Here is a 19,916-nt window from a genome sequence, read left to right as displayed (position 1 = left end):
TAAAAAAAGAAATGTGTTCATATGTTGGAGTCTTCATCTGTACTGTCGAGTCAGACGGACGAAAAGTTAGACAATCTAGACTTACTGTAAAATTCAAAAAACAGTTGAAGTTCAAGTTCAGTTGAAGCTCAAACTAGTACAGATTATAACAGACTTCCACAGTAAAAACTTCCAGGCAAAGAATCCTGAAAGAAGAAATCATTTGAACAGAGGCAGGCGTCTGAGTTCAAGAGTGAATGCAATTATTTGAAAATCAAAATCAATGCCAAAAATCAATTGGTACAAGTATCAAACTATCACTAAAACACAGCCAAATACAGCTGCAAGTAGCACAGAGGACTGCAGAAAATGATCCCAGGGGACACTAACATGTGATTAACACGGTTGGGACACTGGTGAAGGTGTTTTCTTAATTTGCTTGTGTTTTGTCTGTTTGCATGTGTTTTCTTAAGTTGAGCCAAATTACCTTTGCTCATTCACACCGAATAACCTTGATAGAAATAAATGTCAGCACTTGCAAAAGTTTGGCAGAAGTGCACTTTAAAGTACAGAATTAATAGTTTACAGTTGTAGCATGTAAACCAAATTCCTGTTATGTAAAGGAAGAAGAACAAGATGGTGAATGGCCCCACTGGTGAAGATATTTTTGCCTGCATGTTTGTACATGTTGGAGACTTACAAAGTAGTGGAGAGAGAATAATGAGAAGAATAATTTTTTTCAGGAAAGGTTGGTAACTGGAAGAATAATTTCACTGTTCAAGAGGATGAACAGTTTAATTCGCACAGTTGTGTAGTTGATTTCACTCATTCTTACCACCATGTAAAATAAACAGCAATAATAATAATAAGGTTTCAAGTTTTTTTTTTATTTGTATTTGAATCCAGACATGAAATGCAGTAAGAAATACAAGAACAAAAGTTCAATAAGCAAAATAAACGAATGAATCTAACACTGTACTTCTGCACTGTGACTACAGGCTGGAGGGGGCACATTGATCGCATTTTCTATGGCACGTTCTGCGTTGTGGAGGGGACAACACTACGGGTGCTGGACGTACCACCCCTGTCATGAAGTAAAAGAGGTAACAGCGGGAACTGGTACAGTGAAATCTTACAGATACGTTGGAATGTAGACAACAACACAAGGCCATTGTACTGTAAATACTAAACAAGCATCTCACATCAATGGGAGGTACTGCATGTCACCCGGAGGTAACTAGAACAAGCCATGGACCGGCTCTCGTTAGGAACTGAGGCATTTATTAAGTTTTATTCCAAATGGTTTATCCACTCTGGAAAAACGTCATTTCTTGAAATGTATCATTAAATATTCACAATAATAACATTCCAGTTATCATTTTGTGAGAGCAAGGCTCAGTTTAAAAGAAAAAAAACCTGGATATCACGTTGGAACAAAACTCTTCAAATAAAAGACTGAAGGGGGGAACAACTGGGCTATATTCAGGATCACCAAACAGATTCAAACGGTTCCATGTGAAGTGTTTCCTCGGTTTCTTTCTAAAACCTTCGTCATCATTTATTTAATCTAATTAGTTATTCCTTTTGCAAAACCTACATCACTACAATCCTGAGCACAGTCCAGAAAGCCCTCGACATAACCTCTGCCGTAATGTATCGACTGTTGCAGCTCTGCATGTCCTAAACAGGCCACAGTCTGATGTCAAAATAGCGTTAACTGTCTGCACAGCTCGGACACATAAGCAATACCACTTTAGATTGTCTTTCACAGTAACAACTACAGCTATGGTTCAAATACACCTTTATTCATAAACATCAAAAATAACATTATTTACATTGCTGCTTATACATTATATATTTGAAAGATATTTTCCTCTTGAGTAGTAAAATACTTCTGTCTAGTGCTCAGGCTTACAGTTAAGTGCTCTGTTACTGACATTGGTCTACTATAAGAGATCTGGGGTTCATGCCAAGCCAATCTAATGGGGTGCAGCCCTGCAAAGCTGTGTAGCATTTAAATAGATAACATATCAAACAGTCCAAATTAATTTAATGCAACTCAGGATCATGATCGTGAATATTCTTAGTCAAATTATGCAAAAAAAAAAAAAGAAAAGAATGCAGTCAGAGGCTAGTTATCGGTTGTAAAAGCTTTGTCCTACAGCAAGATAAAAAAACATGATGTGCATTCAACTACCAGGTGAATGCTTGAATCTAATTTTGAAGTCTGACAATTTCAGTGACAGCTAAAAGCCTCAGCAACTCTTTTCACATGTAAGCATGTGTCTGCATGTGTCTGGCTCTGTTGTTTACTGCCTGCCTCTTTATGCAACCAGCTTCACATTAACATACAAGGCAGACTGGACAACAACAACAGCAGCATTAGCATGTTTAGAGCTTAGACGCAGTAATCCGTAGCTGAGTCACTGTGATACTGGTAAGACGCTATAGAGAGTTAACCCAAATAATGGGTTTATAGAACCGTAATAATAGCACAGAACCAACCAAGGTTATGTATGGCACATCTTTACATCACAAAGCAGACTGAAATATGGAAGACAGCAAATAAACTCTATGAAAGCAATGAAATTCACGATTGTTGATATGCAAACATTTCTTCACAGAAACAATAGAAGTGGGACCTACAGACGTGTACAGCCACATTTTGTCTTTTACCTTCGAAACTCACTGAAACTCACAGCAGCGCTGTTCCCAGACAGGGAGTTGATAATCCAAACATATTCAATGTATTTCATACATCACCCTCACAAGCCATGTTAGGACTTGTTGCAATGCAAGATGATCCCGGTGAAGTTATGACTGTGTTATGCAAGACAGACAAGACAAGACAGAGAGAGAGAGAGAGATAATGTGTGTGTGAGAAAGCGATGAAAAGAGTTAGAAATGCGCTGTGTTGTTTATCTGTGCTATATCTCCCAGTTTTACTCCCAGAGTAAAAGGTTTACCATATCTGTTCCACAAACACAGTTATTAAACACATTAACAAGGTAATGGTGAACTAGGTGATATCCTTTCAGGTCATCACACAGAGACACTTCTAAATATTTTTTAAATTTTTTGGCTGTTCATAGATCCGATTTTCCCAAATACTTGTTGATGTCTTGGTTAGGAACAGTGTTTGTCGAATGGGTGTGTTTGATGTGCGGTCATTGGTCCTCATGTCCAAAGTTCGGTTCATAGATCAATAATTTCGCTGCTTACACTGGCAGAGTCGTCATGTCTGCTGACCTCCAGATAACTCCGTGACCCCACTGGCCTCCCAGCTCTCCCCCTCACCCTCTCTGAGTCCGGGGTGATGAACGGCCGCGTGTCATCTGCTCCGTCCTCCCCCAGGTGCCCCGTCGATGTTCTGGAGGGCCTAAGTGACACCGGGCAGGACACTGATGAGGGGACACTTCCTACGGCGTTCCCATCCCACCTGTGACCCTGGTGGGAGGGCGTGGGGGGAGCAGTCACCTGCCTGCTGGGCACACTGCTGAGAACGCTGCCCCCTAGAGGCATGGAAGACTCTGTTGGGGCCTCGCTGCTCTCAGAAAGCAGCTGAGGATCACTGTTCCTGCGGAGCCAGGGCCCCTGACTAACCCCTGAGCCTAGGGAGGGGGACTGTGAGGTTTGGTTCAAAGGGTGAAACAAGCTGCCTCCTCCGAGTAGGTGTTCCCTGTGCAGAGCCTCGTCAATGCTGCGGGTCAGGTCAATGGGAGATGGGGGCCGCAGATCGAACTCATACAGGGACAGGGAAGTGTCCCTATCGTGGTCCAGGCTGCCACTCACTGAGCGCTGCGGAGGCCGGCCCAGCACCTGCAGTCTCAGCAGGGAGCCTGTGGAGCCATCAGACATGCCTCTTTCTGCAGAGTGGCCCCTGTGGTTGCGTCCGTGGTTGCTGTCTTTCACGCAGCGTGGCTGGATAATGGCCTGCTCATGGTTCTGGTTCCTGATCAGACTCTTGCTGATGTCAGCTCCAGGACGTTCCTGGCCAGCCCAGTTGTTAGGCACCTCCCCTCCTCCTCCTCCTCCTCCTCCTCCTCCTACCCCATTACTGTCAGATTTTCTACAGGGCTTCCCCCTCAGGCTCTGGACTATCTTGGACCAGCAGGTATGTCGTTGAGTGGAGCCTACAGACTGGACAGGGGACGGCAGGTCCCCTGCTGTTCTGCCATCTGGTCCACCCTCCTCCCCTCCCCGGAAACCTTGAGGCCTCCAGAACACCCAGGAACCCAAGAGTAGGAGAGAGAACCCCCACGCCAGCTCCAGGAGCCGCGCCCAGAAGTGCACCAGCCACCACCCCCAGTTGAAGCGAGTCCAGCTCCCAAGCAGCCCATAGAGCCATAAGGTGGCATGAACGTGCAGCCCACAGCACAGTGCCCCCAGAACTGCACACACTGCCAGCACTCTCCCCAGGATCACCCCCATCCTCCTGCTCCCTGTCCATACCTTACTTCTGGCCTCTTCAGGGTGTGGAATGGGAGGGCAGCGTATACGTGGAAAGACATAGCAAAGGAAGCCCAGACAGAGAGCCAGTCCCCAGCACAGGGACAGGACCTGTAGGGTGACGGGCACCACGGGGGACAGGGCTGGAGAAAGCAGGTCAGCTGCCAGCAGCAGGGTACACTGCAATACAGCCAGCACAGCCACCAGAGGAGGACGCTCCAAAGTTGAAGGTAACACGCTTACTCCTACCACCCTCAATGCCAGCAGTGCCAAGGCTGCCTGTGTCCACACCAGCAGGTGCAGGGGCAAGTTGTAGAGAGCCGTAACCGCAGGGCGAGGGAGGAATTTTCGTGTGCCGTAGGGGTCGATTAGAAAGAGAGCTGCTCTAAGTCCTCCGGCCAGAAACAACAGTGCGTTGGCGAGTGCAAGAGCCCCCCGATGAGGACAGTTTGTTCCAGGGGACAGGGTGAGGCCGAGAGCAGCTCCAGCAAACAGGAGCAGGAAGAGGCTCGCTGATCCGTAGACATGCAGCTCCCAAGCAAAAGCCAGCGTCCGGCTCAGGTCACCCCAATAGAGGAGTGTGCTATTAGGGGAGGGACTGCCGCTGGAAGAGGGGACTGGATGAGATGTAGAGTAGGGAGCTTGATGAGGATGTCCCAGTAGAATGGAGCGGTTCCTCTGACCAATGCCGGTCTGATATGTGGGGCTAAATCTTGTCCGGGCGATGGGTACAATACCAGTGGCAAAGAAGTAAGAGGTCCCTAGAAAAAGAGAAACAGAGTTTTGGTTTATAGTTTTGTGAATATATGAAAATGTTAATGGTAAAATTATTTTAAAAGTAATTTACATGAAAAGCTGGGCATTAGTATAAAAGTACATGATATACTAGTTTAGAGCCACTAGAGGGCTGTAGCTCACCATCAAATTCATAAGCTACAGCCCTCTCAATGCTTCATTGTAACATAATCTGTTCTGCACAGACACACTGTGCCAAGTCTATATATAACACAAATATTAAGACAAGGTCTAATCAAACTTGTACAGTCTCAAGGTCTTCTATTCCTAAAATGTTATTAAATTCACATCAGTTTCCCTTTTCAACTCTCTGCCAGTGTCAGGTTAGTGTGATGCCACCCATCAACGGTAACACTGTATCCCAAAACATGGCTTAGTATGGAAATAACACCACACCTAAACCTAAACCACAGACAGTGTCCCTTTGTCCGAGCAGAAATTTACAGATTACACATCATGTTTATGTGCTCAATGTGGCACACACAACTACACATGTAATCCAAAGACGCACCAGAGTACATCAGCCAATACCAGCATTCAGGGTGAGTAGAAGATTTACATATTCAAGACAAAGTCTAATTATGAATTGTTAGTAATTTCCTCAAAGTGTTCAGAAACAAAAATGAAATGTAATACAATTGAAAGAGCAATCTGACATGCAAAAATCTCAGTATGATTTGAATAAGAAACCAACATTTTGTCCAAATTATATTCATAAATACATAAGACAACATGCTGAGCAAAACACCTCGGGATAACTGAGTAGTAATTGTGTGGCTTAATTGGATTGGATTATGTAATTAACAAGAACATCTACATTACGCAACACCAAACACTGTCACAATGCATCCATGAACTGCAAATCTCTCAGATTTGCGGTATTATACAATACATAACGATCTCATGATGCAACAAGACAACACGCTGACAAGGTGCCATCTCATTATCTGTCTGTCTGTCTCTCTGTCTGTCTATCTCTCTGTCTGTCTCTCATTTTCTCATGCTCACATATACTTTCGATAGTTCTAGGCACTCCACCTTATCCTCTTGCAACACACAGGAAACACCCAAAAGCATTATAATCACGGGGCCATTCATCACAGGGTGCTTTGTGAACTACTAAACTGTCAAGATAACACACGGCATAAAAGATGTAACAATAACATGCAAGAACTGAGTACTACTGCCGCATACTGCATACTGCTGAATGTAATGATTTATAGGTATTTTATGGGAAGCCAGTAAACACATAAAATATAACAACTCTGTGGCTGATAGGGATCAAGGAAACAGTTGTAGCTCAAGGTTATTTATCTAGGAATATTTCTAAGGAGTTGTTTCACACACACACACACACACACACACACACACATTTTGACTTGAATGGTAGAGCATGATGAGCAGCGGTAAAACACTAAGGCCATCAGCTACTTGGAGGACTTTAAGCCCGTCCTCACCCTCTAGAAGACACCCATACAGCTGACACACCAACTAATGACTCACTCTAACATGTGTTTCACTTCCTGGCTCTCTCCCTCCCTCCACACCCTTCTCATCTCACACACACACACACACACACACACACACACACACACACACACACACACACACACACACACACACACACACACACACACACACACACACACACACACACACACACACACACACGTTTCACTTTCAAACTCACAGAGGTGAGCACTGCACACAGATCACAGACACACTTCTTTATTTTTATAAAGGTATGTTTTACTTCCTTCCCACAAACTTTTTTTTTTTCTTACAGGAGCAAGATCCAGACACATTCCAGATGTGGTGATCACATTTCACAGCTGGATACACTTAAACCTGCCTCTACCCTTGACTTTTCACTTTAACACACACACACACACACACACATGCGCACTCCTCACACTGCTTTATGTGTCCAAATGTTGCATTGAACTAAAAGATAAATATCCCGTTCCATCCCATAGGACACACAATAATGTGTTTATGACGCACATACAAATGACAGATACACACATTCAATACAAACTGGTACTGCCATGAATGTAGGCCATTAATACTTTGAATGACTTGCCAAGGAACCTACAAGAAGACTTGAAATGTGTTCATTGGGGAGGAGAGCCTGAATGTTTAAAAGTCATTAAGATGTTGTTCTCGTGGTATCTAAGAGACTGGCTCATATGCCCCATGTGTCATGCTTTTCCTTTTCCATCTACTTTTTTCTCAACTCCCCTCCTTTCGTCCCTTGCGCTGTGCATCTGGTTTTCATTACCTTCCCCACTCCCTGCATTTCTATGCCGGTACCTTTCTTCTTCCACACTTTCACTCACCCCATCTACTCTCTCATCTGTATTCCCAGCAGTCTCTTTTTCAGACCCTACTTTCCTCTTGTCTGTCTCTTTGCGTGGCTGCCCGCTCTTCAGCCCTCCCTCTCAACCCCCTGCTCATACCTCCCTTGCTGTCGCTACCCCACACAACCACCACCCCACTTTCCATGGAAAAGTGTCTCTGCTTTTTCCCTCCTTTGAAGCCTGTATCAGATTATTCCGGTAAACGTCCCAGCTGCACAAATAATTCCATTTTAAATTATTAAAAGGACACTGGACCATCTAAAATTAGTCAACTACAGAGCACAGGACCCTCATTTCTTACCTGTCTTTGATGATTGTACAGTTGTGCTAGCTGTATTTCTTCCTAGTTGTGCTGTTCTGTTGGGTTGAAGTGTTGTTTTGGAGGAGGTTCTCACTGCCTCCTGTGTGGTAGAAAGCACGCTAGCTGTAGATGTGGTTGTAACTTGCTGCGTTGACGTGTTTGAATGCGAACTGTTTTGGCCAGTAACTGCTGGTCCTGCAGTCTCTGATGGTTTATCGGTTGAGCCAGTGGTGGTAGTCGTCAGCTGGGGTAACGTCACGGCAGCAGAGTCCTGCTTTGGAGTAACTCTGACAGTGGAAGGAGCGTTCTCTGTCAGTTCACCTACAGGAACGTCAGAAAAAAAACACATTTGTTGTTTTTGACCTCAACAGCACCTTACTGTCACAAAGCTTACATGCTAAAATGATTTCTCACCTGTTAACACTACAGTCTGAGGTGTGGTTCTTGTCTCAGTCTGTGGCACTGTAGAGATTTTATTGACTGTTGTAAGCACAAACAGGTGAGGCTCCACAGTCTGATCATCCGGTGGTGGTGTTTTTACATCAGAAACACTTGATATCGCAGTCTGTGCCTGATACTGTGCCATTTTTTCACCAATTGTAGGCAGAGGAACATGTAATTCCTCCATCACATGCATCACTGTTGGGATATTACCTGACCCCATCCCCTGTAAATCATCATCCTCTGTCTCTCTCACTGAAGCCTCCACTGGATTTCCTGCTGTCACTGGCTTTGCAACCGCAGACTCATCAGCAGAGGAGGGCAAAGTGGGCAGAGGTGGAGTTGAACCTTTCATAGTAGCTTCTCCCTTTATTACAGCCCTGATGAATGCTAAACTAGCTGTATCAGTCCTGGGCCTGGAGGCAGTTGGTTGAGTTAAAACTGGCCCGCTGTTGAGGTTCTGCGTAGAAAGGACTGGCATAAAAGACGGAGTGGACGGTGCAGTCGGACGGGACATTCTTTTCCCCTGTAGCACTGCAGACAAAGTTGTCACTCTGTCCCGGACTGTAGCTCTGATTGGCACATCGCTGCGCCCTCTGGGAGGAAAAGAAGGCCAGAATCTAACAGTCTGCTTTGTTGGTTGAGGTGAAGAATTAATAGGCAGGTCCACAGGGGAGAAGGAGGAGGAGGAGGAGCTAATGATGGTCTGGGCATATGAAGGATGGAGGAGGGAGAGGAGGAAGCCCAGGAGAAGTGGAGACACAGGAGCCATGGTCTGCATCTGAGTGGTGAGCAGTGACTGGTCCCTCTGGCTGTCTGTCTGTGTGTCACACCATCCTTCCACTGTGCTTCTGTTGGCAGAGACAAAATCACAGAATAAAACAAACTACACAAGCACAACATATTTAAACATGATGACACCCTAATATTGCAAAAGTACAGTTAAAAATCTTTTTCTCTTCAGACTCCATTGTTTAAAATTCTTGTCTATTTAGTAGCAATGATCCATAGGTAATTCAGTGCTTGCTGTGGCCTCTCAGTGCTGATTCAGAGGGCAGGTCAATGAAAGTCCCACAAGGTTTTAGCAGCATGACACCATCGGACACACAGGGTGTGGTAAGGTGTATGGTTTCAGAATACATGGCACATATGCCGATGCACGCATACACACACAGAGGCAAGAGTTCAGCTTGTACGTTATATAACAAGTTGCACCATCAAAACGATCGAGCCAAAAAAGACTCAAAAGGAGTCACAGATGGTTTCATTCAGTGGCAGATGGACACATTAACATCTTTCCTCACTATCTCTACCATAAAATGTTCTTTGGATGAATATCAGTTTCTGTCTCCTTAAAAGTATTCAGGTTTTTTTGTGCCAAGCAGCAGGACTCTACTCCATAGTTCAGTCTGAGTCATGGATGCTGGGGGCTGACAGCTGTAACACTGAGTTTCTAAGCTCAGAGAGCCCAGTGACACAGAGAAACCCCCAGGCCCTTGAGGATTACACAATCCCACGAGCCATCGACCTAAACAGCTGCCAGTCCCATCCCCTCCACCATGAACTCCTTATCAAAAAACACCTCTTTTCTTTTCCTATTTCAGCCTCTGACTTACGTAAACCTCTCTTGTTCACACCAGTCTCTACCTATGACTCACAGCGGGAGATAACCTTGGGGGAGCAGTCAGGATCACAGTGAAACTTCAGCTGAAACGTCAGGAGGAAAAGCACAGAAAATAGAAATCGGTGCCTATGGGAGACGTCATTCTGCTGCTCATGACTCACCTAGGGCCCTTTCACAGCCGCAGAGTCTCAGAGAAATTATTGCAGCTGCACACCACTTTTGGCATGTGCATTTCATGCTCATGAACACATGTAAGACGTATGTAATATGTGTGAGTGTATGGAAAAAATGTGTTAAAGCATGTGTGCACAAGGGGTTAGTCACCAAGCAGGAAGTCAGAAAGCATACTGTAGGTGTGAGAGACCCTTTACACTAGTGCACAAACCCAGCTTGCTTTTTGAGCTCGAGTTGAATTCACCAATGTTTTGTTTCCCTGTTTACTTGGTGTTGATAGTGTTACACAAGAGAGGAGCAGCTGAGGAGAAAAACTGTCCATGAGTTCAGTAACAGAGATGGTAGTATCTCAATCTACACCCACTCACAGTAGCCTCAATGTTTATTTTCCTTGCTGTCTCAGCCATCTATTCTGCTCTCAGTCTTGTTGGCTGTTGGCCAATCTAAAATCTGATTAGTCCGTTTTTCCCCGCTCTTTCGTTTTCTCTTGTTCCCCATTTAACTGGAGTTATTACAACACAGTCCAACAGCACACTCCTGGGTGAGGTTGGAAAGAGGGCCCTGAAGATATGGACATAAGGTGAATATCAGACACTGGATGGAAAAGAAAGACCTGTACGCTTACAGAAAGGATAGGCAGGAGGGGAAAGACAGAGATGGAAGGGCTGAGACGGTGGAGGAGGCATGGTGACGGTACTGAAGCTGACAGCAGAGGGTACAGCGCAGGGAGGGAGCGAGAATTGAGGGGATGATCTGTGACAAAAATTAAGTCTGAGAGAAGTGGTGAGGGCTCTAAATTGAGAGGGCGTAGAGATAGCTAGTTGATAGAAACTGACAGAGACTAAGAGGCAGAACATTTGAGAAAGAGTCACGAGGAAACTATGTTTCAGGTTTAAAAGGTTTGTTATGGTCCAAATGCAGATGTGGCAGTCTGTCCAGGAAGGCATGCGGAGAAACCGAGCGTGCCTCACCTTTCCTCTGAGGCTAACTGGCAGGTGTGCAGTCTCTGGCAGCCAGAGATAAACAACCTCACTATTGAGAAATGGCTTTTAGTAAACATACCACTATCCTCATCCAAAGTAATCCAGCATGCGTCACCCTACGTGTGTGTGTTTGAAGGTAGGTAGTAGAGATTAACGAGTCTCAAAAGGCATTTGGCCAGACAAGCTTTAGTGAGAGGAGAGAAACACTCTGCTGCTGTATTTGAACGTTGTCAGCATTAATCTCATCTCCACACGTGGGCCACAAGTACAAACACATAGCCACACACACACAGCAGTGGTTCCCAAAAATGTTTTTCTTGACCAGATTTAGTCAATTTGACTATAAGTTTCCATTGAGCTAATACAAATGGAGTAAATTTGGGCTGATTGGCAGCTTCTCTAAGCAGTCTGAACTACGGGCCAGAAGCAGGCGACCATGTGTGCTGCTAGATTTAATTTCTAACCAAACACTACAAAGACTTGATCAGCTGGTTTGGAGTTTGGCTGGAAAATAAACCTGCATGCTCCCGACCCACCACAGCACATCCTTGTATGCTACATCCCCTTTAACAGTGGGCAAAATATAGGCACACACTCACTCACAAATGAGACAGCACATCCCTCTGTGACTGTCTTGGGAGAAAGGGCAGATGGGTGCATGTTGAACCAGAGCATTTTTATCATGTTCGGCCCCTCTGGGCCCGGGGACACATCACTCTGTATTTCATTTGCACTGGGGTGTGTGTGTGTGTGTGTGTGTGTGTGTGTGTGTGTGTGTTATGTGGATGGCGTCACTCTCTCTCGCACAATACCTTCTTTATCCAGAGCAGGAAATGCCAACGAATAATATCCAATAGTACCACAGCAAGTAACAATCTGAAGATTACTATAAACTCATTTCCCAAAGTATAGGCCCGCTGGTTATACAATCACATGACTCAGTACTACAGCAGCTGCTGCTAATCAGTTAATCGCTGCTGTACTGATGTCATGTCTGTACTGATGTATTAATGTGACTAGCTAATGTCCACACTTCACTAACGGAACCAGGCAGAGGGAGTCGGGTGGGCAGTGAAGTTTTTTGGAGAATCTCCCTCTTTCTCTCGCTCTCTTCTCTGCCAGATTCCAGACTGTCTGGCAGTCAGAATTTTCCATTAATTTGAGTGACTATTACAGGGGCAGACATACGTCTGTTTGTGGACAGAAGGATCTGTGGGTTTTTAACAAAGACTAGTCTAATGTACACTTGTCTCCATCGGAGCTGGGTATCAAACCTCAATACCTTTTGGATATGACCTCAATGGGTCCTAAGCGCAGAGTATGAAAAACTACCAAGTACCGAAAGATAGCATTGAATATGTGGGGAGTCCCTGACTGAAATCACAAGTTTGCTAATTTCATACAACATTGTATTGAGACAAAGGTCTTGTACAGCTGCTCAGTATTATACAGTTGAAAACTTTGGCTTTCTCTGTTAATGAAATAAAGGGTTTTGTAGAAAAACATATCCATATTCCTCAATGTAAGGTATCGAAATAAGTTTTGCTTTGCACAAATATCAAAACAAGACTATCTGCAGCCATGCTGGCAGCTCTGTGACGCTGTGCTCATCAATTTTGCAGGTACTTAGTCAAAAACCAAAGTATTGGACATAATAAACGTATACCTGATAGTGTGCAAGAATTATTAGAATTAATCTTGAGGGGACGTGAATGTTGGCACCAAATCTCGTGACAATCCATCCAATAGTTGTCAAACGTGCAAAGTCTGATCTCTGGCCACAGTCAGAGGGTCACCACAGTCAGGGGATTGTGTTGTGTGTAAGTGCAAGAGATTATACAGACATGTCTTTGACTGAGTGCCCAGTACCTGAGCTGACTCTGTATCCAAACGTCGAGGTGACTCTAATGAGCAAGATTTAGCAGTCAAATACACCAGAGAGGCTCTCAGCTGAGTAGAAGAGCTTACCAATGGATGAAGAGTGGGACAGGAGAAAATAAGACAACATACAAATCTTTTCAAAAATTGACAGTGAGAATCAAATTACAAGGTGAGAGAGATACAGGAACAGGGTTTCTGCAGTGACAGCAAGAACTGACAGGCGCAGAAAGCAAAGAAGGTAAAGATGACCAGAGAGAAAAAAGAGAGGGAAAGACAGAGGAAGAGACTGGAATGAACCAGCAGAGAGCTGTGCGTCACTGCACTGGAACGGTTCCTCAGCCCAACAGAGCGGTTAAGTATTAGAGCTCGCCCATCAGCCTGCCATACAGATGTATAACTTGTTTGTGCTGTGAGGCTGTGCACGAACGTGAATTTGTGTGTACGTGAGACAGAGAGAGAGACAGAGAGAGGAGGGAAACGGGAGAGGGAGTATGTGTGGTTAAGTTGGTATGCGGGTAGTGGGGGAGGTCGCTGGTTAGACCGTTAAAAAATTCCACACCTTGAAATAACATATGGATTGCAAACAGCTCCCTCAATGTTATCTTGTGTATTTAAATTACAGCTATTACATTAAGATAGTTGAATAAAACAGGCACCAATACAGTTGATTTATACATCAGGAGAACTATGAGCTCTCCACATGTGATTTTGATTCTCCTGGAAGTTTTCCAAGCGAGGTCACCCAACTTCTAGACCTCTGTTTTGGAGTAAAAACTCTTCATTTAGCTCTTAAGACAAACCAAAGCCTGTTAAAGATGTCTCTCTTGTGGCACTCAACTGCCTGAGGGTGGTGGGGGGGCGGGCGGGGTGGTAAAAGTGCCAGCGGAGCAACCGACCACACAGCGAGGTCATGCTACATGAAGAGAGGAGGCTCCAGAACCAATCGTGGATGCTTTTGATCCCCAGCTGAAGAGGATGTCCACCTTAAAAGTGCTGAGCCCCACAACATCTTTGACTGATGTTCCGCCTTCATGCGAGCCACAGATCAAAGGCTGAGGGTCATCCTTAAAGGGTGAGGAACGTTAACTGCACTGTGACTCCACCACACACACATCTTGACAGACACAGCCCTCTGCACTCGGGGGTAAAACACAGGCCATGAATGTTGACTTGTGATAGGTGACCATGCAAAGAAAGTTTACCAGAGAGCTTGTCTACATAGATCCAGTGAATAACCATTAATTGAGTGCATTGAGAACTTCACATCAGGACTCGAGCATTTCCAGAAACACACTTCGAGATATAACAAGCGTGGTGACTGATTGAAACAGCTGCTAAACCATGTCAAGCCACAAAACACTTTCAGAAGAAGAGATTACAGGCATCGCAATTTATGGCCTAACCGTTGGCCTGCTGAAGGGAGTAAACCACAGCTCCACTTCAACCCAAGACTCTCACATTGTTACAGCTGTATGCAATAAAATGACTGCTGAGTTAAGTGGTGTGTGTTGTGTGGCAACCACTTCATTTGCAAACAGATTAAATGCATGTAAAAAATAAAGTATTATCTTGTGCATAGATGCCCTTGGTGCATGTTTACAGCTACATAAAAATGTGATAATGCATTTACTGGACCACTCGGTGTACCCATAGCCAAAAAGATCCAGCGCCACAACAACAGACCACGACTAGTGCTTAGTGTTTGTGCTTTGTTGATGGACTGAAGTCTTGACTTATGCTTTATTTTCCACTATTCTGGCAGGTCAGGAGGGGAGGTGTTATTTAACCGTACTGCCAGTTTAAAAGGTACCTTGCCTAAAATATGGGTGAATGATCTTTTGGGTGTGATCTTATGTGTGAACTTCATTTTCCACACAACACGCCATTTAAGTAAGCCATGTATAAGCAACTGAGTACTGAGGCACGCATTCATGGTTCATTTTCTGTCCTGCTGCAACCTTTTACTCTTTCAAAACCACACACTTCTCAGTGAAGGCACTACCAAAGCAGCCTGTGTATCTCTCTTGAGCTGTTTTACAATTGGATAGGGCTTTTTTTCTCTTGTCAGGGGATCAGGGTGTGCTGTTTTTCTTCTGAATCAGACTCATCTGGCAGGACTCCGCTCGTTACGCTCAGTAGCTCTTTGGAGCAGCTCTGTCTGTGCGCTCTCGGTGAGCTTTGCCTTCTCCCTCCGCGGGAAGCGTTCAAACCCTGATGAGGAACAGGTGAATCCAGATCCTCAAAGTGCCGCAGCCCCTGTGCCTACATGTTTAGGCTGGACAGCCCTCGTAAATGTACCATAAACACACAAACTCAGACGCAACACGCTGCGCACCTGCCAGCACTGGCCAAATGGAGAAACAGTACCCCACTTGTTGCTGGTTATTTCTACTTTATGCGCAGTCAAGCCTTTTTCAATTTCCTGGGATATTTGGGCATTTGGCTAGATTTGCCATGCAAAATACTGTAACACGAGAAGCAGGTAGCTTGATGTGTCACACAAACCAGGAACATTTCAAAGCTATTACTAAAGAATGGGTAGTTAGAGAACTAAATTATATAGTCCACTTTTTAGGTAAAATACGACTACATGAACCAACAATAGAGCATATTTGTCGTTAAGTTACAGGTGGTACTTCCTATATAATAGTTAACATTACACACAACATTACACGCACATTAATTGGTGCAAATTAAGAATCCGTGAGTGGCTAATTGTTGCCTAGTAACGTTAGCCTAAGTAAGCTAGGTGGTAACGTTGGTTACGTAGCTAGTAAGTTAGTTACAAGCGTTAGCAGAGAGAGACGAGTAAGTGAAAACTTTGTTACTGTGAAGAATTGGGGTATATTTTGGACAAAACCGGGCGAACTAACGCTAGTTTTAGCATATTATAATCACGGGATGTCGTTGTTCGCCGTTAGTCACGAAAAGCAATAACATTAAGGCGTTAACTTAACGTTACAGTGTGCGTTCACATCCCGAAGGCAGGAAGACGTCGTGACTGACAAAATGTGTCTTACACTCCAAACGATGGGGACATAAAATCCCCAATATTATAAGTACCACGCAGGGCCCCAGGTAAAGGTAAAACTCTGAAGATACGACAAACCCACGGTGCGCTAAATGAACATAGCTGGATGAATGAATGAATAATAGCTGGTAAACCTGAACCTGGTAAAGGCACCGCGGCACAGGTAGAGGCAACGTCACTCCCGGACCACTGCGCAAAGTATCGCCGCATAGCAGCCGCTCCACAACTATTAGCACCGACTCCATCCGTCTCCGCCAAACATACCTGCAGCTCTGAGTGGCTCCTTTCCGTTGGCGTCCTCTGCGGCACTAGGACTAGGGCATACCGGGTTAGCCAAAGGAAGAGCGTAACGTTAGTCCGGGTTAGTTCAGGTGCGTGTTAGCCGCTGGGTGCAGCTGCCCGCAGTGGAGGTGAGGAGGACGGCGCTCTGTGCACATGCAGAGAGGTTGCGTTCAGGAGCCTTGTACCGCTGCCAGCTCTCTAGCCATAAGCTAGTAAGGAGATGTACGCCCCCTCCGACCGCTCCATCTCTCTCCACATCGCTCCCTCCCTCTCATTTTTTCCCTTCACAAGCGGATAAACACGATTGCCTGCTCACCGACCTACTGCTTGGCACGTCTGTTACACAACAGCAGTCCAGCACGTAGTTTCAGACTGAGCACCGTATCTACCTCCAGAGAGCTGCCTGCTCAGACAGTGCCCAGTGGAAATATGACGACAGTGGCTTTGACATCATCACACAGCATGCAGAGCCGCTATCCAGGGCTGGCTTTGCATTTATTCCTGCAGATTATTGCATGCTCCAAACTTAGGGTGTAACAGAAAAAGGAGTGTCTTGTGCAAACTGGTGAGAAGGCACCTGACGTTTCTGGCAGAGTGGTGCAGCAGCAGGGAGGACAATAAGCTGGGAACAGAGCTGTGCATGAAACTCTAGCTCCCTTTTCCTCTCCTGCCCTCCAACCAGGGTTTGAAAAGGGTAGTGAGCCAAGATGATACTGTCTCCTCATGCTGCACCTTGGCTCGGGGCCACATGCCCCTTCTGATTGTCTCTTTCTATCCCACACAAACACAACTCCTCTAGTTTGGACTTGCTATTTAGACTGCAGCTCTTCCTAGATTGAGCCTAAATGCAGACATAAGATGACAAAGAACATTAACTATACAACTTGGTCACCAGCAGCAGCCATCTCTTCCTGTATGATTATGTCTCTCTGTATATTTGTCACTTTCATTAGATTGTCTGTGCTGTCCATCTGAGTCCTAAAATAAACCCTTGCAGCTCAGAGGATTGTCCTAATGCCATTACATTACTACTGAGCCAGCAGGAGAGACGCTGAAGGGTTCGCTCAGGAGGAGCAGGGACACTTCAAGATGGTAATCATATTACTGCACATGGATTATGACTCATTTCTGTAGATAGGGCAGAAGTGATCAAACCCCACATATTCAAAGACACCCACCAGACAGAGACAAATAAGTAATGGATGTTTATGTCAAGTTTTTGCAAGAGATGTCGTGCAATTTAGATTTACATATAGAGTGTGTGTGTGTGTGTGTGTGTGTGTGTAGACCTCATGTTTGCTGCTCACCTCCTGAGTGCAGTTGTTTATTATATAAATTGATTGTTATCCAGTTATGTTTCTACTGTAATAAGATTACTATAATCCGGTGTAACAGAGGGGGATGTGATTCATCTGACATCCTCAAACAACATAAAAAAAAGGCCCCTTCCTCTTACACAGGTGCCCTCTGCTCTCGTCTGGATGTCTAACAGGCATTCTTTTTTAAATAAAGGAGAGCCCCAGGGGGTCAGAGTGAGATGTTTGAGCTTCAGTGAGCCCATGTTGCCTCCTCCAAACAATATGCCCTGACATGAGGCAGCTTTATCTTCCTGTCCCAGTTCTCAACAGTGCTCAAAATTAGGCTTAAGGCGAGTGTTCAAACCCACAGTTTTGTTATGCAGTTTATAGTAGGTGTACTGCACAGTGTACACACATAAAGAAGCCTCCCTGGGTCTGCACTATACAGCCAGAGTGCAGTAACCACAGAAGCAGAGAAGCTGAGAAAAAAAGGGCTTTAAGTTTTCAGGCTGTGTGAACTGTAGGCATATTGTAATGCTTTCATATTATAAATTTTTATGTTGATTACTGATATCTGTTCACTTGTCAGTACCTGTATGAGTTTATGTGCATTCCAGGAAGATTAGCGGATGCTAATGATGATCTAACTAAAGAATGATAAAGAATTTCTTTACCAAAAATCATTGCCACAGAAGAAGAAAAAACTGCAGCTACCAACAAAATATGGTAAGAATTATCTACAGTATTTTCACATTTCTCTAGCATACTCGTATGTAAAAAAAGATGTCAGATACAAAGTCAGATACAGGGTATAACTCAATTTTGACAAAATGCATTTTGCTTTTGTATGGCAGTGGTGTGGTCCCCCTGTTTAAGTGTAAACATTCATTTTTCATTCATCACACTTGACTTTCTATAACTCCCCCATTGGTCATGTCTGTCCTGGGATAGTTTGTGCCACTCTGAAAAACGTGCTCAAATTTTCTCAGTTTTAATTAAATAATAAAAAATGTCTCTTTTTGAAACTGAGAATTAAATAACCCAAACTGGTGTATGTTTACATGCCACACTTATCTTAAATCAAAGCAGGTGATACAAGTAACTTACACGAACTGTTTATTGCCTTTGACTGACAGCTCTTGATTCATATGGGGAATTTTTAGCGGGCTTTAAATACAGCGAGAGCGGAGCAGTATTTAAAGCTTGCTAAATGAACAAATTCTTAAAAAGGAGGGAGTTAGATGCACTGGCACTGACATTCACTTAAACCACACATGGCCCCCGTGCCGTCCCACGCCCATATATACCGTGGATAGTGTTTCTCTACCATCTTTGTCCAGGAATGTGGTGAATACATTCCACTTAGTCATTTGAATTGATCCGGGTCGGCGCTCTGAAATTTAACTCTGGAGCAGACGGAACTGTTTCTTCCTCCCAGTCTATAAGGCATTGAACCTTAATCACAGCCAGCCAAGTGAGGACCCTGTCAGATGGTAGAAAGTATTCATTTTCCTCACAAAATAAGCCTCTTTCATTAAGAACAGCCAAGACCTTCATATGCTAACGTCCATCATCCAACATATATGAATCAGTTTAAGATCTAAAATACCTCTGCCAGCTCTGTGCTCTCAGCCTTTTTCTCTGTGGCTTTCCTCTCACCCTATGGCTGTCTAGACACCAAAGAACAATCTCCCCAACTCTGGGCCCCAAAGACACACTTCCATGTGGGGACTGCCTTCCCCGTCTTTTAGGCTCCCCCACGGCCGCCTGCAGCAGCATTGGGTTTCACCACATCCAAGGTGAATCAACACAGTTCCCTTTAAATTTTATCCATCTTTGGTATTGTATCAGTTGCTGTCATATAATACATCTGTTACTATTCAGGAATAAAAACATCCATCACTTTGAGCCGTGGACAGAATGTGGACGGGTATATAGACCATTTTTGGGCTCACAGGGGAGAGGAGCCTAGACTGTGCCTGGATATGAAAAACAGGATCAAATTCTTTTCAATAAATTGATAATGTTAATTAAGCAATAATATTTTCCAACGTTTATCCTTTTATCAAATATGGTTAGCTTTAACATAAATGGAAACATGATTATGTGAAAAACAAAGTATATCTATCTATCTATCTATCTATTTATCTATCTATCTATCTCACCATTTATATTGTGGTCATTATGGGCATTGCTGGGTTTCTGCATCAGTGTGATGACGATACTTTGATTTGTCAGGCTTTAAATTCACTGGGTTCGCCAAAAATAGAAGTAACCATCTGGTTGTTTCATGAATCTAATGATGTTCTGGAACATGA

At 44.4% G+C, this 19,916-nt stretch overlaps 1 protein-coding gene across 1 annotated transcript; it reads right to left on the bottom strand.

The window, feature by feature from the left end:
• Positions 1–845: 845 nt before the first annotated feature.
• Positions 846–16,502, bottom strand: LOC139210184 (proline-rich transmembrane protein 3). Its single transcript, XM_070840178.1, has 4 exons — positions 16,283–16,502; positions 8,299–9,176; positions 7,885–8,205; positions 846–5,189 (listed from the first exon to the last, which is right to left on the bottom strand). Exons 2-4 carry the CDS (start codon positions 9,104–9,106, stop codon positions 3,175–3,177), a joined length of 3,144 nt encoding a protein of 1,047 aa, XP_070696279.1. The 5' UTR covers positions 9,107–9,176; positions 16,283–16,502; the 3' UTR covers positions 846–3,174.
• Between the last annotated feature and the right edge of the window lie 3,414 nt (positions 16,503–19,916).

This window comes from Pempheris klunzingeri, chromosome 11, assembly GCF_042242105.1.
Source record: "Pempheris klunzingeri isolate RE-2024b chromosome 11, fPemKlu1.hap1, whole genome shotgun sequence".
NCBI lineage: Eukaryota > Metazoa > Chordata > Actinopteri > Acropomatiformes > Pempheridae > Pempheris > Pempheris klunzingeri.
The sequence above is the reverse complement of the archived record's forward strand: the minus strand, read 5'-3'. Positions and strand labels throughout refer to the sequence as shown.